Source organism: Tauraco erythrolophus, chromosome 1 (assembly GCF_009769465.1).
Source record: "Tauraco erythrolophus isolate bTauEry1 chromosome 1, bTauEry1.pri, whole genome shotgun sequence".
Lineage (NCBI taxonomy): Eukaryota > Metazoa > Chordata > Aves > Musophagiformes > Musophagidae > Tauraco > Tauraco erythrolophus.
The window spans coordinates 125,613,535-125,636,180 of NC_141465.1; the positions used below are offsets into that span (position 1 = coordinate 125,613,535).

Below are 22,646 nucleotides of genomic sequence, written 5' to 3' on the forward strand. Positions count from 1 at the left end.
GTAGGACTTGGCTTATGTATTTAATTCCAGCTGGATGATCTCTGTCTTAAAAATAAGCCTTTCTTGATAAAGAAAATTAAAATTCTGCTGCTCTCTTGAGTTTTATTTGATGTTCTCACAGATGAATTGAAGAGAAGGCATAACAGGCCCTACACCAGTCAAGTCCTTAAGTGAATTTAAATAGAGGACTGCTCATATTCCAAAAACATTCTGCTAGATTGGCACTTTTGGAGAAGACTTGTTGTGGTTCTAGTTATAGATTGTGTTTTGGAGTACAAATTGTCGCTCAGCATAACATATTAATTAGAATTTGTTGAAAATTGACTTTCAAAGAATCCTAGAATGGTTTGTGTTGGAAGGAACCTTAAAAGTCCTCCAGTTCCAACCCCCCTGCCATGGGCAGGGACACCTTCCACTAGATCAGACTTTATGAAAAGAGAGTAGTTTTCAGCTTGGTTTTGCCAATCTTTAAGAACAACTTCTTTCTGGAATCAAAGAATTCTGTTTTAGTGCATTAAACAATTTTTATTTTTTTTTTACACGTAGTTACGTTTAGCTGTTTGTAGTATCTTAGTAATTGTTTTTCGTATCCTCAGAAGTATACAGAGTACCTGGTGACACAAGTCTTTTTATTCTGTTCATTGCTGATTGAGGAGAGGACACACAGGCACAGAGTATAGTTTACCTTTTTTATTCATGATCACGAGGTGCCTCCTGACCCAAGCCGAGGAGGTGCACCGTTTGCCTAAATCAGCACATATTTATAGTCAAAAAGTGCATAATTTGTGCATGTCACTGTGCATATTCAGTGACGTGACCATCAGTTCGAATGGAGTCCTGCGACATCTGAGATACAGATTATTTCATAGATTTCATAGATTTCATAGATTTCTAGGTTGGAAAAGACCTTAGAGATCATCCAGTCCAACCATCCCTAATCCCCATTAAACCATATTCTCAAGTAGATCATCCACCCTATTCTTAAACACATCCAGGGATGGGGACTCAACCACCTCCCTGGGCAGCCTATTCCAGTGGCTGACAACCCTTTCAGAGAAGAAATACTTCCTAACATCCAACCTGAATCTCCCCTGACTAAGCTTATGCCCATTTCCTCTTGTTCTATCACCCATCACTAATGTAAAGAGCCCTTCCCCCACCTCCCCACCATCTTTTCTCAAGTATTTATAGGCCGTAATCAGGTCTCCCCTCAGCCTCCTCTTCTCCAGGCTAAACAGCCCCAACTCCCTCAGCCGCTCCTCATAAGTTTTATTTTCCAGCCCCTTGACCAGTTTAGTCGCCCTTCTTTGGACTCGATCCAGCAGCTCAATATCTCTCTTAAAGCGAGGGGCCCAAAACTGGACACAATATTCCAGGTGCGGCCTCACCAGTGCCGAGTACAGGGGCAGGATCACTTCCCTGCTCCTGCTGGTTACACTATTCTTGATACATGCCAGTATCCCATTGGCCTTTTTGGCCACCTGGGCACACTGCTGGCTCATATCAAGCTGGTAGTCAACCAAGACCCCCAGGTCCTTCTCCACCAGGCAGCTTTCCAGCCACTCTTCCCCGAGCCTATAGTGATGCTTGGGGTTTTTATACCCCAAGTGAAGGACTCTGCACTTGGCCTTATTATTATTATTATTATGGGAAATTCTGCTCTAGTGCTTGGTAGTGTCCTTGGTTGGGGTCTCAGAATGGTTTGAGTTGAAGAGGACCTTTAAAGATCATCTATTTCAAACCTCCCTGCCATGGGCAGGGACCTCTTTTACTAGACTAGGTTGCTCAAAGCCTCATCCAGCCTGGCCTTGAATGCTTCCAATGATGGGGCATCCACAGCTTTTGTGGACAACCTGTTCCAGTGTCTAACCACCCTTATAGTAAAAAATATTTTCTTTGTCCTTGGCTGGGGTCTCATCTTCTTGAGGCTGAAGGTTCTTTCTACCATCTGTTCTTTATTAAGATATGTGATAGTCCTTGTGCAACAAAATTACTGTGAATTGCAAAGGTTAATTACCATGCAAATATTATAACATATTAAAGTTCAATGAGATGTTACACGGTACTAGTTCAAGTGGAAGTTTAGCATGATTATTGAGTCTGGCTGTATTGATACATCACTTTTGTTACACAAGTTTCTGATTTTTTTCCCTTAAAAGAGGTACAAGAAAATCTAAAATACAGAATTGAAGAGAGACAGGCTTATTGTTAAATTCTTTTAGCACATATGAATGATTTAGATTTTTTAAAAAGATAGTCTAAGGAGCCATCTTTATCTGATTGGAATAAAATATAAATATATATATATATGATATAATATAATATAAATTACTAGTAAAATTACTTTAATAATGTAAAAATTGTTTCCTAATTTGAAAAATTTGAATCCTTGTAGAGCTAGAAAAATAGTGTAATGAAGACACTTACTTTGAACTACTGTGTATCTAAAGCTTTTGTCATGGTTTGATGTGGAGGGGGGGGTGGTTCTGGTGGCAGGAGAGGGGTTTTGGTCCCTGTGACCTCCCCGGTTTTGGAACCGGGTTAGGCTTAGTTCTGGCCACCAGATCAGACTGCCATCCCCCTCGGGGTTGAGCCAATAGGGCGCCTCTGCGAATTGCCCTATTTAAGTCAGGACAAAGGGACCGGAAAAGGTGCTTCGCCCAGGTTCGAGCAGAGAAGGGAGGAGGGCACTGCCCCCGCTCCCTGGCTCCCAGCCAGGCAGCTGCCTGCGTCGGGCCGGCGCCGCCCACGGAGAATGGCGGCGGCGGAGCCAGCTGGGGAACTCGGGGGCACCCCACTCCCGGGGTGCCCACTGGGCTGAGTTCACCTGGAGAGGACTGAGATCTGAGAGAAACAGCTGCATCGACAGCAGGTCAGTGAGGATAGAGCAGGAGAAGGTGTGCTGGAGCCGAGTTTCCCCTGCGGCTGATGGTGAGATGGCAGGCGGCCCCCCTGCAACCAGGACGGCCTCGGTGGAGCAGAGACCCACTCGCAGCCCGTGGGGAGAAGATGCCTGAGCCTGAGGATGGTCGTGTTGGGGTGCACGACGAGGCAGAGCGGCATCTGGAGTCTGCGTGACGACCCACGCCGGAGCGAGTGGCTACAGCTCCCTAAGTACCTGAGACTGTGGTAAAGCCCACACCGGAGCAATCTGTGGGGAAGGATTGTTTCCAGTGGGCTGGACTCACGCTGGAGAAGTTTGTGGATTTTTCCTCGTGGGTAGGGGATCCATTGGAGCAGGGGAAAAGGGTGTAAGGACTCCTTCTCCTTTAAGAAAGAAGCAGCAGTAACAGCACGGAATGAACTGACCTGCACTCCCCCAGTCCCTGCCCCCTGTGCTGCTGGGGGGAGGAGGTAGAGCCGGGAGGAAAAGGAAGGGGGCGGGGGGGAAGGTGTCGGTTTTAAGATCTGGTTTTGTTTCTTTCTGTCCTCTCGAGTAATCGGTTTTTGTTTCCCTTTGTCCTTCTAAGTAATCATTAATAAACTGTTTTGCTTTGAGAAAAGCGCTGCCTGTTTTGCCCAGGACCATGGTTGGTGGGTGCTCCCTCTGTTCTTGCCTCAACCCTCAGTCCCTTTGTTTTTTTTCTCTCCTCTCTACTTTACTGGAGAAGGAGAGACTGTGTGAGTTTTAGTTGCTGGATCAGCCTAAAACCACAACAGCTTTGAATTCTTTTTTTGAATATCTTTTAAAAATTATATTTGTACAGGTTTAGAGTGATCTGAAGCCTGAGGATTACAGGCTAATTGTGGGTAGCTGGTGAATATGCATAAATCTGGAGGACATTGGCATGGGTCTTTAAAAGGTCCAGTGTTTACTGCCACTGTGAAAAGTTTATCAATGTACAGATTATATTTGGTATGAATCTGGAATTTTCTCTTCCCAAATAACTTCCTGATGTAACCTTCTTAACACAAGGACGTGGAGCTGCTGGAGCCAGTCCAGAGAAGGGCCACAAAGATGATCAGAGGGCTGGAGCACCTCTCCTATGGAGACAGGCTGAGAGAGTTGGGGCTGTTCAGCCTGGAGTAGAGAAGGCTCCGGGGTGATCTTATAGCAGCTTTCCAGTACCTAAAGGGGGCCTACAGGAAAGCTGGCGAGGGACTTTCTACAAGGGTATGTAGTGATAGGACAAGGGGCAATGGATTCAAACTGAAAGAGGGGAGATTTAGATTAGATATAAGGAAGAAATTTTTCACTCAGAGCGTGGTGAGGCACTGGAACAGGTTGCCCAGAGAAGTTGTGGATGTGCCATCCCTGGCAGTGTTCAAGGCCAGGTTGGATGAGGCTTTGAGCAACCTGGTGTAGTGGAGGATTTCCCTGCCCATGGCAGGGGGTTTGGAACTAGATGATCTTTGAGGTCCCTTCCAACCCTAACCGTTCTATGATTCTATGAACCTGTTCTTCATTAAGTTTATTAATTTATAATTTCAGGATATTGATTTATTTTTTTTTTCCCATATTTTGGTAGTATGCTTGTCTTCTACAATTTCTTAGGCAGTTATAACTTGGAAGCAGATAATATTATCTTGTTTGCTGGGGAAAAAAAAGAAACATTTTTTATATATGTATATATAGCCATATAATGCCATTAGCAAGCTAGTTTTTTTATTAAGAGTTTGCAGCTTTCATGAATATGTGTAAATTTTTTTAACAGGTTGTATCAGTCTGTAAAAATTCTATACTCCTTTGGGATTTTTGTGACCTATTCCATTCAGTACTACGTCCCTGCAGAGATTCTCATTCCAGCTGTCACCTCCAAAGTGGAGCAGAAGTGGAAGTTACTTAGTGAGCTTGTGGCGAGAGCACTGTTAGTCTGCTCAACCTGTAAGTATGTGCAGAACATCCATAAAAAAGCTGGCTATTACATGTCGTTGGGGCCTGCTTCTTTAAATACATGGTTTGTTACTTAATTTTCCAGCTGCTAGCAAACCTGAAATTTTGTTTACGTGATTCAGTATGTTTTGACTTTTGTGGACAACTGAATCTATTGTTGTGTTTGTATTTTAACTACACTTTTTTTAGCAGGTGTGGCCAATTATTTGACAGCCATATCTTTTGCCAACAATACTCTAAAGCTGCCAACTTGGAAGTAGTAGACACATTGCTGTTTCATGTCAGCATTTCTGCATGTGATCTGCAGTACATGCTGCTCACAGAGAAATCCTTTCTCTGTTTCGCTGGTCTGAGGATCAGGCCTAAGGTGTGCTGCTCTGTAGCACTGACAAACGTGGATGACGGGTCAGACTATTCATAGGGGGCCACTCATTTTAGGTGATAATGCTCGAAAGCAGTTTTGTATCTCTGCCCTCATGTTACTACTTTTGCTTTTCTCACTCATCCCCTAGTCTTCCCATCCCTCCTGCTGTGTCTCTGCCTTTCTCATAGCTACTTAAGATACCACAGACACTAGTAGTAATCAGCAGTGCTCGCTGAATGGTGAGCATGGTCTCATCTAGGAATTGATAATCCTGAAGACCGTGAACTGAGGAGGAAATTTAGGTTCCCTGCAGCATCCATCAAAAATGCTGAATAGCATAGGAAGCTTTTCTTAAAAATGTTAGAAAAATTTTCCAGTACAAAGCTGGCTTCTTGACTCCATCATTTCTATGGAAATGAACTGTTTACCTTAAAAAAATATTCAAAACCGCGAAACATGCTAAGCCATGTATTTTAGGTGGAAAATACTGATGAAAAAGTAGTGTTTAGTTTTTGTTGATTCTGTTCTCTTGGTGAGTGCTGACCAGTGGCTAGTGTACTAGATGGCAGCTAATAATTGTAATTGTCAGTTGTCAAAGAGAACTTGAACATCCAGTGAGACCTTCTTAAGGTCAAGCCTGTTGAGAGAAAGAGTTTAATGTTGGTGTAATTTAATTACTGCAATAAGCAAAGGGAAATACCATTGATCTGATAACTTGATGCTCTGAAAATACATCTACTATCTGAAATCAAACAAAAATAAAATATGTGAAAAGCTTTCTTGAATAATGAAGTGCAAATCTCCTGAAGCACCATATAGCTTGTGTTCTGCTTCAAGTGTTCACGGTGCATGGTGAACCTGTTAAGGTTTTAAGATTGAGGATAGATGAATAGCTCTTGTAATACCTGAGAGACATCTAGATCAAAATGCTCCAGCATCCAAAATGCTTTTCAGTGTCTCTCCAGGACCCCAGCAGGCTCTCCAGTCTTAACCATATCGTGGTGTCATGAGGCCCCTCAACTTCCACTCGTTCTCTATTGCCCTTTATGTGCCCCTTATAACCTGCCCTGGTAACAATACCACAATCATTTGAAAAGCTAAAATTCTTGTGGATCCAAACTGTTGTTTACAGCTGAAGGATTCAAGAGTTTAAAGGTGAGAGATGCTTTCAGATATGTGTCTGATGAGAAAACTCTGTAGTGAGTAGATTTAAAAGCACATTTGTCTGTTTGACTTCGGAAAATTATAAATGACTCCATGATATTCAGCCCTGGTTGTTTTTTTTTTTTTTTTTTCTCAATTTTATTATTGAGCTTTGTAATTACTGGGTAGTCTGGGAAGGCAAAACTGGGGAACAATCTCTAAGAAAAGAAGGTAGAAAAAGGAAGAGAATGATCTTTAAAATCTGCATGACTGTAAAAGGTAAAAAGAAATAGAAGCAAATTAGAGATGGAGTACCTTATGAGTGGGACTTGAAAATGGAGCGGTTGCCTATTGGATATAATTAACTACAATTGGGTGGATTGGGTCAGGAAGCATCTAATCCAGCATGAATTGTGGTGGGTCCCTTTTTCCCAGAGGTATGTTGACTTCTATTTTTTTCTTCTTTTCATTTTCATGCAGTTGTGCATTGTGATTTTTTTCAGACTTCTTTTATCATTACAAAACAGCAGCTAATGGTCTTTCTTTTCTGAAAGCATAATAAATACTTTAAAATGATTCAGTATAAAGTGAATGCTGTCTACTTCTTTTAAAAAAATGTGTATAGTAAAATTAGACCTGGTTTGTGCCATTGAAAGTTGTCTGTGATGCGAATCTGTAAAATAGACCTGCTGAAATGTCACAGGTGTTACTGGGATATTTGAGAGAATTAAATTGTTTGCTGCAGGGCACAGAAAAGTAAAGTTAAAAGTTTACTCTGAGATGTTTGTTGTTTGCCCAGGCTGTTGTATGATACACTGTGTTTGTCCTGGTTGTCATTTCAGTGTTTTTTTTCAAGTGGTTTCTACAAATTGTATACATGCATTATCTATAATACTTTTTCACCAGCAGTTGTGTATGTGAGCTCCCACACTTACACTCATCTCCTGTTTGTCATTTTTCATTGCAGCATTGGTTATAAACAGAATAAATTTAAATAATGCTTCACTTTCGCTAAGTGCAGAACATGGTTCCTAAAATGATTCAGAAAGTGTTTCTTTGTAGAAAGAAAAAATCCAAAACCTTTTAAATTGAGTTTTAAAAGTGAAATGGTTTTAATATCAGTGACAATATGTTGTAATGTCTGGACCATTCAGAGGTCATACACTGATGAAAGCACTCTGCCAGCTTGTAAAGAATTCTCTAAAAAGAGAAACTTCAGCTGTGTTACTAATAACACATTAGCTTTTCAAGAGAAGACTTGAAAAATCAGTTCTTACTAGTTTTTGGGGCTGTTGTGTTCCTCAAATAACAATGAGGTCATTGTTTTATTGTTGCAGTATATCAGAAAGTTTTCTGAGGAAAAGCATACCCTGGAATGTGGTGGGGTGTTTTGGTGTTTTTTTTTTTGTCTGGTAAGGTTTATTTTAAGTAAGAACTTGACAAGCAACTGGAGATGTAACATGCATCCAAAAAAACATATGCCATGTTTATGGTTTTTCATCATTTACTTGCTCACTTTTGGACACAATATTGCAGGAAGATGATTAGCAGTACATTATGTATTTTTAGATTTGCATGTTCTGCTTCCTCTGCCATTGTTTCACAAAAGAGACCTTATCTGAAGTGTGCTATGGAAAATACACTTGACCCTAATGTCACCAGTTGGAGCCAAGCCTTCAAGCTTGGGGCAGGGGAGGAACACACTCAGCTTTTAGGAAGTGTGTGGCTGGGGTGGGTGATTGTTACTCTGGGAGTAGGTCAGTGTTTGTTCACTGAGCATTTCCCGAGGAGCCATGAGATCACCTGCACATTTTTGTAGACAGAATTGGTAGTTAAAGCCCTTAGCTGAACCTGTTACGTGATGGGTTTGTGGCTACTGCACGTCGGGATTAATCATTTGACTGTGAAGCTTTTTGGTTTGCTTCTGAAGGAACTGGACCATCCTGACTGAATTTTTAAAAGCTTTGTTAATATCTTTACATAGAACAGTATAGATTTTACCTTTATCTTTTGAAACACCAGTTTGTCTGGGAGAACAAGACAAAAAACCTATTGCTCACCAGCCTAGGCTGCAGCTCCAGGGATGTAGTTGCATCTCCCACAGCCAGGAGGAAATGGCCCACCTTTTGTAGGCAGGGTCTAAACCTTAATTAGGAAATTCAATCAATTCAACCCAGCTGGGCAATCACCACAGTTGCAATAGCCATAATTCCCCTTTTTGTTTTACCGGTTTTTGTCTTTAAAGGAAGGTGAAGGCTTTACAGTGAGCAGAGACCCAGTCCATTCATTCTGACTCCAGCACATTCTCCTCTTTTGGGCTTGCAGCTTTACCTTCTTTACCGAAGGACTCTCGCTCCAGCTCAGGCTACTCTGGCAAGGGAGTCACGGTCTTCAGGGTCTCTCAGACATATCACATCGGGGTCACCAGTTGTTACTCACCAGCCTAGGCTGCAGCTCCAAGGATGTGGTTGCATCTCCCACAGCCAGGAGGAAATGGCCGCCTTTTGTAGGCAGAGTCTAAACCTTATTTAGGAAATTCAATCAATTCAACCCAGCTGGGCAATCTGGGCAATAGCCACAGTTGCAATAGCCATAGAAACCTTCTACCCAAATGAGTCCTGTTTAAGTGCATTGCTTGAAACAAGCTGCCGTTACATCATGAGAGTCTTTTACTCTTCCCTGCTTACCTGGCACTGGGATCATGGTTATTCCGGAAGGGGAGAATTTGGAGAGGTTTTGTTGAGCCTAAACAGTTAATTCTCTTGTGTTAAAAACTTCAAAATATGCTGAGCATGTGGAGATGGAGAGGAGATCTGGAGGTCATCAGCTTCAACTGACAAGTATTAGTCAATATTGATGCTAAGTAACATCAAACATATCCACTTCTATTGATGCCTCTCAGTGAAAATTGTGGTTAAAAAATTTAGTACAAGGCAAGAATTTTAAGTTTCTGGTAGAATGTAAATGTGAATTTCTTGCTTACTGTCTAGCAAAGGCTTGCTCATATCTTCTACCAGAAAGGCACTAAAATTAAATTATGCTTACTGGAGGTGTTGGAAAAATTTTTAAAAAAAACAAAGTATTGAGAAAATCATTTTCATGATGACAGCAAATCTGTGAAGAAAGGAGTAAAAAAGAAAACAATTTAAGCAGTACTCTAGTTTTTAAAGAATGGGTTTGCATTTGATTTATTAGTTTCAAGACAGTAGTGAAAGAATTTTTTTTTGTGAATTGGTTAAAGCTACTGAAGAGCACCATCAAATATAATGGAGAAAACTGGAGTTGAAAATTAATAGTATCTTTCTTCCACATAAGAAATAATAGATTTATTTATTTTTTAATATCTTAATTTAAGGCTGTATTCTTGCAGTCACAGTGCTCCTGTTAAAATGGAAATTAAGAAATACTGTGAATGTGGATGTGGGGATATTGGTTGAATTGTCAGTTGTTTTGATTGTTAGCTTGAAATGAAACAAACTTAATTGAATGGTTGATCCAGCTGAGCGTGAACTGAGCTGTTAGTGAGCTGCTTTCCATTAAAAAAAAAAAAAAAATAGCCTGAGCTTAGTGTGTAATTTTACCAAGAAAATAAATGCATTATTCAGTTGAACTTATCAGTTTTATTTGTCTAAATATTTCCCCATTTTAGCTGTATCTGGTTTTAGGAAAGAACAATTCTTGATGCTGAGCAATTAGACACAAGATTACATGGTGTTTACCAGATACCTTACACTGTTCAATGACACTGTGCCAATAAAATACTCGCTTGTAGTAGCTGCAGCAGAGGTAATATGAAGGAATTTTAAGATCTGTATGGATTTTAATACATGCTTTTAGGATTAAATGATAATCATTTGTAATGATTCTGCAGCCCATGGTGGTTAACGGTGGAGCAGAGATCTACCTGCATACCATGGGAGACCCCAGGCCAGAGCAGGTGCATATGCCTGAAGGAGGCTGTGACCCCATGGGAAGCCCATGCTGGAGCAGGCTCCTGGCAGGACCTGTGGCCCCGTGGAGAGAGGAGCCCACGCTGGAGCAGGTTTGCGGGCAGGACTTGTGACCCTGTGGGGGACTTGTGCTGGAGCAGCCTGTTCCTGAAGGACTGCTCCAGTGGAAGAGACCCACTCTGGAGCAGTTCGTGAAGAACTGTAGGCCAGGGGAAGGGCTCACATTGGAGAAGTTCATGGATAATTATGTCCCATGCTGGAGCAGGGGAAGAGCGTAAGGAGTCCTCCTCCTGAGGATGAAGGAGTGGCAGGGACAATCTGTGATGAACTGACCGCAACCCCCATTCCCTGTCCCCCTGCACCACTGGGGGAGGAGTGAAGTTGGGTCCCAGAAGAAGAGAGGGGTGAGGGGAGGGTGTTTTAACATTAGTGTATTATCATTATCCTACTCTGATTTGATTGGTAATAAATTAAATTAATTCCCCAAGTGGAGTCTGTTTTGCCTGTGGTGGTAATTGATGAGTGATCTCTCCATGTCCTTATCTTGACCCGTGAGCCTTTCGTTATATTTCCTCTCCCCTGTCCAGTTGAGGAGGAGAATGATGGAGAGGCTCTGTGGGCACCTGGCATCCAGCCAGGGGGAACCCACCACGACTTGCTTTTTCTTTTTGAGATACTTGGTTTATTTAAAAAAAAGAAGAAGAAAGTTTAAGAACAAATAGTTCAGCAATACACATTTATGTACTCTGAAATAGTTGATCCTATTTCGGGGCAGTAGTTATTTCCTAGTAAACAGATCTTATGACTTGCCACAGTTCAGTGTTTGCATTAAGTATGTATTTTACAACTCTGCAGGAATTCTTGTGGAAAAGTGTTATGGTATTTTAATTGAAAATCAGATTATAGCAGAGCCCTTTTTTATTTTTTATTTATGATTCCTTTTACAGGCTCTTTTGCAAAATTTAAAAATCTAATCTAGTTCAGCTTGCTTATGACACTTTTTAATATGAGTTTTGATGATGCTTATTTTTCTTATTTCTAATTATCAGGCTACGATTACTCTAATGCTTTATGGATTTTGTGCCAGGCACTGATACTGGCTGGGTTGCTTGGGACAGCTGATGATGGATGGGTAGTAATGGCAGTGCCAGGATGAGCAGCCAGTTAGGAGCTGGTCTACGCAGTGTGATGAAGGCAGAGTGGCGTCGCACCATGCTCTCACATATGCAAGTTTAGCTTATAGATGTATAATTTTAAATGAGATGAACTTTATTCTCTGTGTTTTATACCAGTCTCCATCTGACAAGTTTCGGTATCAGTAAAATTTTAACCTGTAAAATCTCACATGGAGTTTTCCTATCCAGTACCACAGTGCTATCTTTTGCTTATTCCCTATCCAGTATCTCCTGCATATCAATCTTACCAATTTTTGGTGACAGTTTAGCTGTGAAAAATTCTAAGTTTTTGAAAAATGCTTTCTAAATTTATAACTTGAACCTTTGTGAAAAAGATGTGAAGTTTAACTTTTTTTTTTCCCCTGAAGGAAATTCTAGCACACCACGTTACTTGATATACTTCTAAGCATGATGAGAAGGAGTAATGCACGTGCTCAGTTATCCTGCTGCTGTTCAGGAGAGATGGGTTTCGTTTTAGGCTGTGACATTCTGTGTTACTTGAAGAACTCAGTTAATCTTCCTGGATATAATAATTGGTATTTAGGTTTCCAAAGCCAGACACATGTATTACTATGAGATGGGCAAATACTGCAATGAAAGGGAGTAAGGTAATAAAATAGTGCAGCAAATTTGGATGCTGACATGTACTATTGAAATGATATATTATAATATGTAATATTATATATCTTGATAGTACATAAGTATGTATATCTGGGTGTCAAATACAGATTCATGCATAAGGTGTAATTCTTTAAGATCACTGTGTAAATGGTGAAAAGTGTTTTTAAAGTATTGTCAAAACTAAGAGTAAATATATGTTTTTTTTAGTTCAGATGTTGTTAGTGCAAAGAAAGGTGAGAGCTATATTGTTTGAACAGTTTAGCGATTCCTTTCTAACTCGTGCCTTCAGCAAATACAGTGAATAAAAATTACCAGGCTCTGCTTATTCATTTTGAATATTTTTAGTTACTTACGCTGCAGTGACACTTATTGTGAAGTGCAAGTTGAGGATCCGTAATGCCATTCACAGCGGAAACCGATGTGGCAGTCTGTGCTCTGAAGGTTTTAGGTGATGCACGGCATAAGCTGCAAAACCCTACATGGGTTAAGAGTCATCTAGTTTAATGTGCAGAAGTCTGTTCTCTGGACCTCTGCACCTGCAGTGGTCAGTGTAGCTAGGCTCTTTGTAAGCAAGAGAGCGAAACAAGTACTTGGAAGGGCACAATTCATCTGACCCATTTTGTATATTTGCTCCTGAATGAGTTGAACTGGGCGAAAGAAATGCTTGTTTCCTTCTTTGGGCTATTGAAGGACTTTAGGTGAGAAATACATCTAGCATTTGATTTGATGAATCTCTCTCAGGAAGAGCGAGGAGTGATGCTGAATATCATGCCCAGTTGCCTGCACAGCAGTCCTGTCTTTCCTTTCTAAATATAGTTTTAAAACTAATCAAGCCTGCTTTTATTTTTTCCTCCACTTTATATTTTCCATCCGTGCGCTTACAAATCTAATGAAATGGTGCTTTGAAAATTCTTTCTCCAAATAACAAAAATACATATATTCTCTAGCTAATGGGAAGTGGACTTTGTTTGTAACATGTTCATGACTTTATAGCTCTCCATTGTTTTGGCCCATTATATTTCTATGCATGAACTGGCTTAGAAAGAATGTCATTTACGGGGTGCCTTCTGAATGTCATACACAAGCCAGTGATTTTCTGTCGTGCTTATTGAGTGGAGCAGCTATTTTTGCGTGTACTCCTTATGTATTCTACATCTGTCCAGTGGTTCATAGACTTGAAATTTCCCTAAGATCCAAAGATTCCTAAAGGGAAGGTAAAGGAAGAGGCAGATGAAAAAAATACCCTGTTTTCCTAGTGCCCAGTTAAGAGGAAATAGATAATGGTGCATGATATTGTTAAAAATCTCCCCATTATTTTCAGGAGATTGACATATGTCTTCCTCCCTTTTGGTATGCAAAACCACAGGGTTGAAAAAGGTATATTGTGTTAATGGGCATAGCAGAAGTAATACGATGCCATGCTATGCTTACTCGGTTGATCTGAGTTGAGTATTACTGAATATTTATCTGTACTTTTTCACAATATTTATCTGTACTTTTTCACTTGATAAGGTCCCACAGTGTAGATGTAGTGATAATGAGCAACACTGATTTACAGTTACAGAAAGTCTAAGGGAGCTGTAGCACAAGTGATATCCCTTTCACTTCTTAATCTTTATGTTTTCAAAGTCATGTTCAAGGATTCATTAGTTTCCTCTTTCCTGTTGTATCCTGTAAACGTCTTTTTTTTCCTTTTTTTTTTTTTTTTTTTTTATGGTGTGGTTTGTCTTTTTTCTTAACCTGGAGCTTTTCCTAGACTTAACTTGCACTGTGGTCTCCAGACCTTTTTCCTCGCACGACCAGAAGAGCTGTATTTTAGAGTTTAGGAGATGAAGAGATATATCTTTACAGTACAATTTTATGATATGTGAGTCAAATTAACAGCTTACTGCTTAGAAATATAGGATATCTTGCTCTCCTCTTCTGTCTGTTCTTCTTTATCCTACCCTGGCATGTAATCCCATGTTCTTCCTCATGCTGGCTGTGGCATTCAGTGAGAAAAGAGCAGATCGGATTCGCTAATCAGCACAAGCCCTTGTGTTCTGTGTTTAACTGTCTTGTGTATATTTCAGTTCAGCCAGTGATGGATTGTGTTGTGTTTTGACTTACAGTGATCAAAGCTGTTCTGCAGCACAGCAAACTATGAATTCTGTGTCTTGTACTTTTGAAGTTAAATTATATTTTTATTTCATATGGGCTTTTCTGGTAAGGTTATTTAGATTATAGTTCTTCCTTCATTAAAAAGTATCTTGAATCACATTACTGTCCTATAAACTGGTAACTCATTAGCAAGGTGTTTCTGTGGTAAAACAAAGCATGTGTAACTGATAATCATACAATATCAGGCAGTCCTTTTTAATTATAAGCTTGAAAATTGCACCAGGCTCGTTTTGATGTTTTATGTATTCCACAGTGTTTCAGCTGAACGTCCTACCTACTGTTAGCAGAGGGCATTTTTGACAAGATGACTGAGCACAGGCCAGCTGTGGATTGGGTGCCTAAAGCACTAGAGGATGCCAAAGAATATTTTTCTGTAAACTTCTCACTGGAGCTGTCATTAGTATTAATAGTTTGCCTCATCTGGCCTTTGTGCTGGAAGCTTTGATTCTGCATTAAGGTTGAGGTGCCATAATTTGTGTACCATTTCGGCTGATTTTTGGGGCAGTGTTTCAGACTTAGTCTCTAAGAGAGCTTAAATGAAGAGAAAAGTATGACATCAAAAGTATGTGTGTTGTGCTGAAAAATGCTGTTTAAAATTAAAGACAGTTTTCTAGGAAAGAAACAAGTAGATGAATTTCCAAATTAGAGCAGCACTGATGTGTGATGACTTCTGTTCACCACAGTCCTGATTGGTCAACAGAAAAGCCCATGTATGTTTACTCACCTTCCCAAATGGATGGGGTTTTGTGTTTTTTTCCTGCTGTTGCTGATAAGAAACAGTAAAACCAAAATTGTTCTTTTGATTTTTTTTTTTTACCTTCAGAAACTTTGTCCTCCAGGCGAATCTCATAAGGTGTTAGTCATGCTGAAGCTGGCCTCAAGTATGTTCTGTAATTGCATGTAATGGCGTTGCTAACCATAGAGGATGAGCTCTGTTACTTATGTCCCACAGAAAGGAGAAAAAGGAGGAGACAGCAGTTTGGGGTACAAGACTAAAAAATGTACATATTGTTTCATTCTATTTCTGTGTTCTTTTGGAGCAAGTCAATTTTAAAATTCCCATGGCAGATACTTTCTTATTTTCATCCTGATGCTTTACCAGATTTCAGACTGGTTCTATAAATGTAATGAGTCTCAAGTTACAGAATCAAAATTACTTCAATTAGGACGAGTAGCATGGCTGTGTAGTTGTTTTTGCAGACTGTGGTTCATGAAGATAGTTGATGCAAGATGGGAAACTGAGATTTCTGCAGTTGGAGTCAAAAAATCAACTCAGCTTTCAGGATAGAGGTGTACTCTCGTAGTACGAGTACTTGGATACCTTATAATGCATATTATGTAATTGTACGGTATGAAGCAGGTAAAAGAATTACTCAGATTACCATTTTGGCTATAGCTCTTGGACACTGTGAAACCTGTGATACTCAGAATCAATTATCCAGGACTACCGAGAGCACCGGTACAACTGTTGAGTAAGACCTCTCATTATCTTGAACACTTCGTGTGTGTCACAGTTCTTTTAATTGCTTGTTGGTATTTTTATACTCTATTTTTTTTTTTTTCCTTTGAAGCTCATTACTGTGGAAACAATGATGTAATAGATCAAAGCAAAGTTAAGTGGAGTATGCACATTTATTATACAGGTCTGAAATGGTTTAAAATTTGTTATGAGTTGTGCAGTAGTTCTGTCTTGCTTTCCTCTGGTCTATTCTAAACTCAGGAGACTCTGGCCAGGTAATTCATGAATTACAGTCTTTCAAGGATGAGGGAAGTATAGATATATGAGGGAGCTGGATTTGAAGAACCTCTTCCATCTGAATCAGGATGGATATATAGTTCTTAAGGAAAATAATTCCTTACAGGTGAAAGTTCCATATCAAATAAATGTTACTTACTGCATACAATCCAATACCTGTTTGAAATGAGAGTTGAATTAGTGTACTGTATCTATTATTTTTCTTGAATTATTCGAGCTGTCTACTGTTCTTTCAGTGGCATGGTGCATATGTGCAATATTGTACTGCTGCAATGCGGTCAATAGATAAATTTGTGTGCTTGTACAAATATTTTCTTTCTGTATACATAATCTTTATGATGACATTGCCATGCTCTGAAAACATAAGAAGTTATATTATGATTACTGTGATTACATGAATTATTTGTTGGTAGTACCTGCCTGGATGTCTGAAAGAAAATTGGAGACATTTAATTTCAAAATATCTGTTAAGAATTTTGTTGATGCCAACTTGTTTCTTTTGTATAATTGTGTAGTGGCCTTTTAGAAACTGTACGCTTCTTGTGTATCAGTTGAATACTTTCTTTGACGTGCCAGAAGGAAGGACTTTCATCTACTTGGGGGATAGGAGAGGAAGCATTCTTGGAAGAATGTTCTTAAAAGCTGGTTGATGGATTATTTATCATTTTATTAGTTTGGTTTCATAATTTTGTAGAGCTTGACAAGTAGTAACATTACATTTGTGATATGTAAAAAAGTTTTATATCTAGGTCTGTAAATACTTGTGTTTCAGTTTCGAGAGGCTAAACAGCTTTTGCAGTGTTGGAGTCAATATTTCAAATTCTTTTTAAAGTAACATTTTAGTTTCTTCATCTTTTTTCTTAAACTCCGAATTTTGTGGTCTTCTAAATGTGAATGATACACCAAGATAAAGAAGAAACTTCTTGCCAGTTGCATTCTACTTAAAGTACAAGGTATTATGTTCAGTTATGTTAGTAGCTTATAAAATAAAACGGAAAGGTAGAAGGACGTACCAAACGCCAAGGTTGTTTTGTATTGTAAAGAAGATTGCAGGGCAGAAAAAATGCTAAGCAGTTTCTTCCTGTAGAATCACTTGCCCCAGATTGTGACAAAAAGAGACTCGACTGCAACATCCAAGCAAACGGTTTATTTGCACTGCGCTTACACGTTTAACTGTAAGGTCCAAGATAACAATTTACTCGAACTGCACTTGCAGATTCCATACGCCACTATGACAGGTTCTTATAGATACAATGGAGGAATGCACTATCGTGATTTAAACCCCAAATATACGCTATTACAATATACTATCACAGCACACAAGAGAGTCACGAATGTGCTATTGCAGCACAGCAGAGTCACAGAATGCACTATTCAGCACACAAGAGAGAGAGAACACACAAGCGTACAGACTTAAAGCATGCTAAAAAAAAAAAATCACTTACCCCCTCAGGTAAGGGCTCTCAGTCCCAAGGAAGTTACCTTGGCTGGTGTCCTGATCAAGGGGGAAAGAATCTCCTCACAGGCTAGCCATGTAGTTGGAGAAGCAACTCCTGATTTCCAACCCAAACCATAGGGCTTTTATCCCCTGATGTAGGTGACTGTGTAGGTACCATGCCTGAGGAGGGTCTTTAAGGGTGTGACAGGGAGTTTCCCCTTATCGATTGCGCCTGAATACCTTATCTCAGGCAACTGGACAATGGTTGAATTGAGACTCAGGGCATATTCTTTGTTGAGGGATTTTAAGGCTCAAATCAAGTTTCTGTTCTTTGAATAATGCAGCACTGCTTTGTTTAGTTTAGGACTCATCAGACAACTCAGGGCTGAGCTATCTACACAGCTCCCCATGTGTCACCTGTGTGCTAGACATTGAGTCGCCTGTGTGCTGGACATGAATGAGAAACTCGTTCTGGATCTATGAGCCAGATGAGCCATATACAGCTGTAATGAGTTATTATGTATTAGCTTATTGCCCTTGCTCTGTGAAACAATTTAATAAAGATTAATTAAAAGTTTTCAGTGAAAGGGTCTCTAATCAAGTAAGATGATTTAACTACAAACATTGAATGAATAGTTGGAAACATAATCGCCACTGCTGAAGACTGGTTCAAAGTTAAGTTTCTGAAGGAATTAGGTGTATACAATTGTTCTGTCAACGTACCCTCCACAAGTAGCTTTTAAAATTATAAAATAATAGAAGGATTTAAGATTGGAAGGGACCCTTGACAGCCATCTAGTCTAACTTTGTGCTCAAAGTTAGCCTAACTTGAAACTTTTTAGCCACTTCTGAAAGAAGGCTGGTGGTCTGAATGATGAATACAGATTTTTCATAAAATTGTCTTAAGTATGTATTGGAGAACCAGGTGTTTTCACTGCTGGAAAGATGAGTAGAATTTAGTATTGTGTGTTCTATTTGGCCTTAGATGTTTAGCCTGAATGCTCAACTCCGGACTACTAGTAAGGTTTAATGCCTTTTGTGAGGGCAGTAGGGACATGTGGAAGAGAAATGGAGGGAGGCAATTTCCAGGAGAAAGTTGAGTGACAACACTAGTAGCAACTCCATTGAGGAAAATACTGAGATAATGTATTTCATTTTGAGTTACTTATGCATATCTCCTGTAAGGAAAACTCAGCCCATACTTTAGAAGTTAAGGAGGAATGACTATGCATTGCTTTCAGGAAGCCTACTGAAAGTTGCTGTAAGCATGCTGCACGGTATTATTAGACTCAACAACAAAAGTCCTAATATTGCCTTCTATGCAAATATTTATATGATGTGGATAAATTCCAATGTCGTGTAAATCAATGAGAAACTTACGGTTGGACAAAAACGTCTTAAAAATGGAAAATGTATCAAAGGGTTGAATAATTTGTTGTATCGAGAGACCCTAGAATGGTAAATTTGGCTTCAGAACCTGTCTTAGGCCTACTAGAGGGTAAGGAGGGTGGGAGAGAGGGGAGATGGAGACAATTTTTTCTCTGAGTAGGTCTTATTTATGTGATTGACTATACCGTATTCTAAATTGCGGTATCTGAACAGATTTAGCTCGTGCCTCAAGCAGAGAAATACTGCATCCAGCCTGTTTAATCATAGAACCATAGAACGGTTAGGGTTGGAAGGGACCTCAAAGATCCTCTAGTTCCAACCCCCCTGCCATGGACAGGGAAACATCTCTGCACATCTTTTTGCCTTTTTAACACTTATGAGCATGGCAGATTGGGAGCACTGGCTAAATCTACAGAGCTGGTCTTTACCTTTTTGGTTCCTCTTCCATCTCTACAATCTCTTGACAGTAATTATAGTAGGAGCACATTTTATGGAGCTGAGACTTACTAGACCTATTTTTAACAGGTATATCCTATGATTTTTTAAAAATATATGTATAAACATATATATTATAATATAACCATACACAGAGTGGAAGTTGCACTCTGCAATAGCTTAAACAACACATATATACTATACTACATGCAGTGTAGTTTTGAGGTTTTTGTTCTCCCATTGGCAACTTTCAATCTGTTGTTTACTACTGACATAATTTTTGATATATCGCAAGAAGTCTGACTGCCCTCTTAGAAATAAATCCACTTCTCTTGTATCATGGTCTCTCACTGACAGCTCTCATTTGCTTTTCCTTGGCTCCCAGTGCTGCTTCTCAACCTCCAGGTTAACAGAATTCCTGTCTTGTCACACTTCTACCTTTGCAACCTTTGCGAAATCCCTCAGTGTTTGCTGGATTAAGATCAGATGCCACATTTTTGTTCTTCTGCGCAGTTAAGCTCTATTTCCGTGAACTATGGCTTTTTCACTCTACTGGTACCTACTCGTGATCTTGCTAGTTGCATCCTCCTTGACCTTTCAGATCTCTACCTCCATTTTTACTACTTGTTGGAAAAGCCATTCAGTCTCGTTCTGTGTTTATCCACTGTTTATTGGTATCTGAAACCCTTTTGTTTTGTTTCCTGCATTTATTTTATTTTTTTCATCTTTATTTTTATGCCTTTATTTTATACTGTGTTTTAATTGTCTGACATAATTAATCTGTAATATCAGACAAGGAGACAGAGCATTATTAGTATAAATGCATGGAATAAGCCTCTGTTATTATGTGACAAGTAATCAACTTGACAGAATATATTCTACATCTGAACTGTAAGTGGTTTGGGTAAGAGAGCTGCAATTACGTGGTTTATGTTTCCTTTAATTATCCCTTTTTGATAGTTACAGACTATATTTCTTATTGGAATGTAGAGGCAAAATGATTGCAAATACTTGCTGCAAAGTGCACCGCTGAGAATATGGTAGCAGTTTAATTTTAAGACCCGGTGCTTAGACATACAGACTAGGCTAAAATAATTTACTATTCAGTTAAATGTAAAATGGTACATTCTGAAGGTATGTGGAGTTTGATTTAAAATTTCGATCTCGTTTCAAGGTTGCCATCTAGAAGTTATAAATTTTGTGGAAATGTCCAGTTTATATGCAGCTCAGAGACCTGAATGAGTTTTGATTGCAGAAGCACTTATTCTAGGTTTGTCACTCTTGGGAAAACAGGGTTGTCATTTGGGGTATCATTGCTTAAGTTAAAGCCCTGTCTGTATGGTGAAGTAATTTTTTATATTTTTTAACAAATTCAGTCTAAAGTAATATTTAATGAGCTAGAAAGATATTGCAAGGCAGCTAGCTGAAGTTAAGAAAAGGTGGAAGTATCCTGAATGGAAACTAAAATGATTCATTTTTGTGGCTCTACTGAGCTGGATATCTTTGATACAAGTCTTATTCGGCTTTGTGCCAAATAAACTGTGGAGTAGTGATAAATTAACCTGCCTCCTGAGGGTGCAATAGTCTGATGTGGTATTATGAGCAGCTGTGAATCGCTTGGCAATGTTAACATTTCTTCACTAGAAGAAAAGGGAGCAGAACCCTTTGTGTTTTGGGTCTTACCAGGCACCTTTCCATGAGTCGGTATTTTAGAAATGGCTCTTTCTGTTTATAGCCTTTTTTTAATTGCTAGAAGAAGCCACCATCCAATGTAACTCTGGTTGTGTCTGCTTCAAAGCAGAGAAAAACGCTTGAAGTGTCAGGCTTATCAATCTTGGCAATAAAAATGACTCTGGTAGCTTATTACCCATGTTGTTTCATTTGTGTGTTTCAATTTTTTCCATTTTCTGTGTAGCATTTGTCAAGTTTTAACTTCTAGTTACTGTGCTTGCTTATCTTTTGTCTATTAGGTTTAAGGTTCCTTTCTTACCACGTTTTTTGTTCCACACATTAATGCAAGCAGGCTATAATTAATTTATAGTTGGTGTGCTCTTTAGTAAACTAAATAGACAGCGTAGGAGGTGTTTTCAAATTCTAAGATAATCTTTTTTTTTTTTTTATGCAGGATTTAAAAGAATAATCCTGCTCTTACAGTCTCTTTCACATCTGCCAAAACAGAAACAATTTTCAGTACAGAGCAATAACTTCCTTATTTTTACTTGTATTCTTTCATGTTTATGACCATGTTATCACCTGGATACCTGCCATGGTTCCTAAGACAGTAAAGCAAAGTCTTTCATTCTAGACTAGGAGTCCTAGGTCTAGATCCTGTTCCCTGTTCCCCCAGTGTCAGGGTCTTTTTCTAGTTTTCCGTTTCCCACAATGATTGACAGCTCTGACAATAAACAGGTTTTTTTCCTTCAATTTCAGGACAGACGTGTTGGATGACTGAAGTTGAGGAGTTAACTTTCATTGGAAATAGCTGTTCAGTCGTTGGCAGTGAAGATATGGTCATTAACCTGTCACTAATGAGTAGTTTAAGGTTCAGTATTTTTTTATTTTTTGGTCAAAATGAAACCTAAACTGGAATTCTTTCTTTTTGAATGTGGCAGTTTCCAGTTAGGAAATTCTTAAATTTGATTCTAGAGATTCTGTGATATATTAGTACTGTCATCATGATGTCTGACACACACTGTTTGGATTAACGTATCCCATTTTAAGGCAGTTCTTCTCTACAGTAATTTGTTTTTTAAAAAACTAATCACTCTTTATGGCATCGATTAACACAATGCAATACTTGTACTTATGTGTCAGAACCTTCATCAGAGCCATTCATGATGATTTGCTAACATATTGTTGGAGATGTAGAAACAGGTAATGTGACTGATGACATGAGTACTGTTTCTTTTTCCTCCTTCTTCTTTGGCAAATCTTTTTCTTCCGAATCTCTGCTGATTTCCACACCCCCTCGCCCCAGCATTGCAACCTGATCAGATACTCAAAATACTTTCTAGCTTTATTGTAGCAGATGGTGTGTGGCCCATCAAAACAAACTTCTCTTCATTTTCCTTGAATTTTCTTTCCCTACTCATTTACTATTTCACCTTCCTATTAGTTTTGCAGTTTCGTAGGTGCTATGTTTTTAGACCATTTTCCCAGATTTGTTCTCCTTTTTCAAAGATGGAGGCTATCCAAAATGGGCAGCATTCTTCTTCCAGTAGAAGGTGAACCAGAGTTCTGCAAAATCTCAATATTTATTTATGTGATTAGCCATTTCTGCAATTTTCTACCATTCATCTCCTTGCACTTACAAGGTAAGAAGAATTTGTAGTAAGATTACTTAACAATTATTTTTCCTGCAGTCCTTTTTATAATTTGTGA

The 22,646-nt window shown here is 39.2% G+C and overlaps 1 protein-coding gene across 1 annotated transcript in view; it reads left to right on the forward strand.

Moving 5' to 3' along the window:
• SLC36A4 (solute carrier family 36 member 4) overlaps positions 1 to 22,646 on the forward strand; it is a 113,166-nt gene that overhangs the window by 51,523 nt on the left and 38,997 nt on the right. Inside the window, exon 10 of the mRNA XM_086614205.1 lies at positions 4,656 to 4,825. Within this exon, the coding sequence (XP_086470331.1) occupies positions 4,656 to 4,825 (170 nt within the window). The remainder of the gene's footprint in view (positions 1 to 4,655; positions 4,826 to 22,646) is intronic.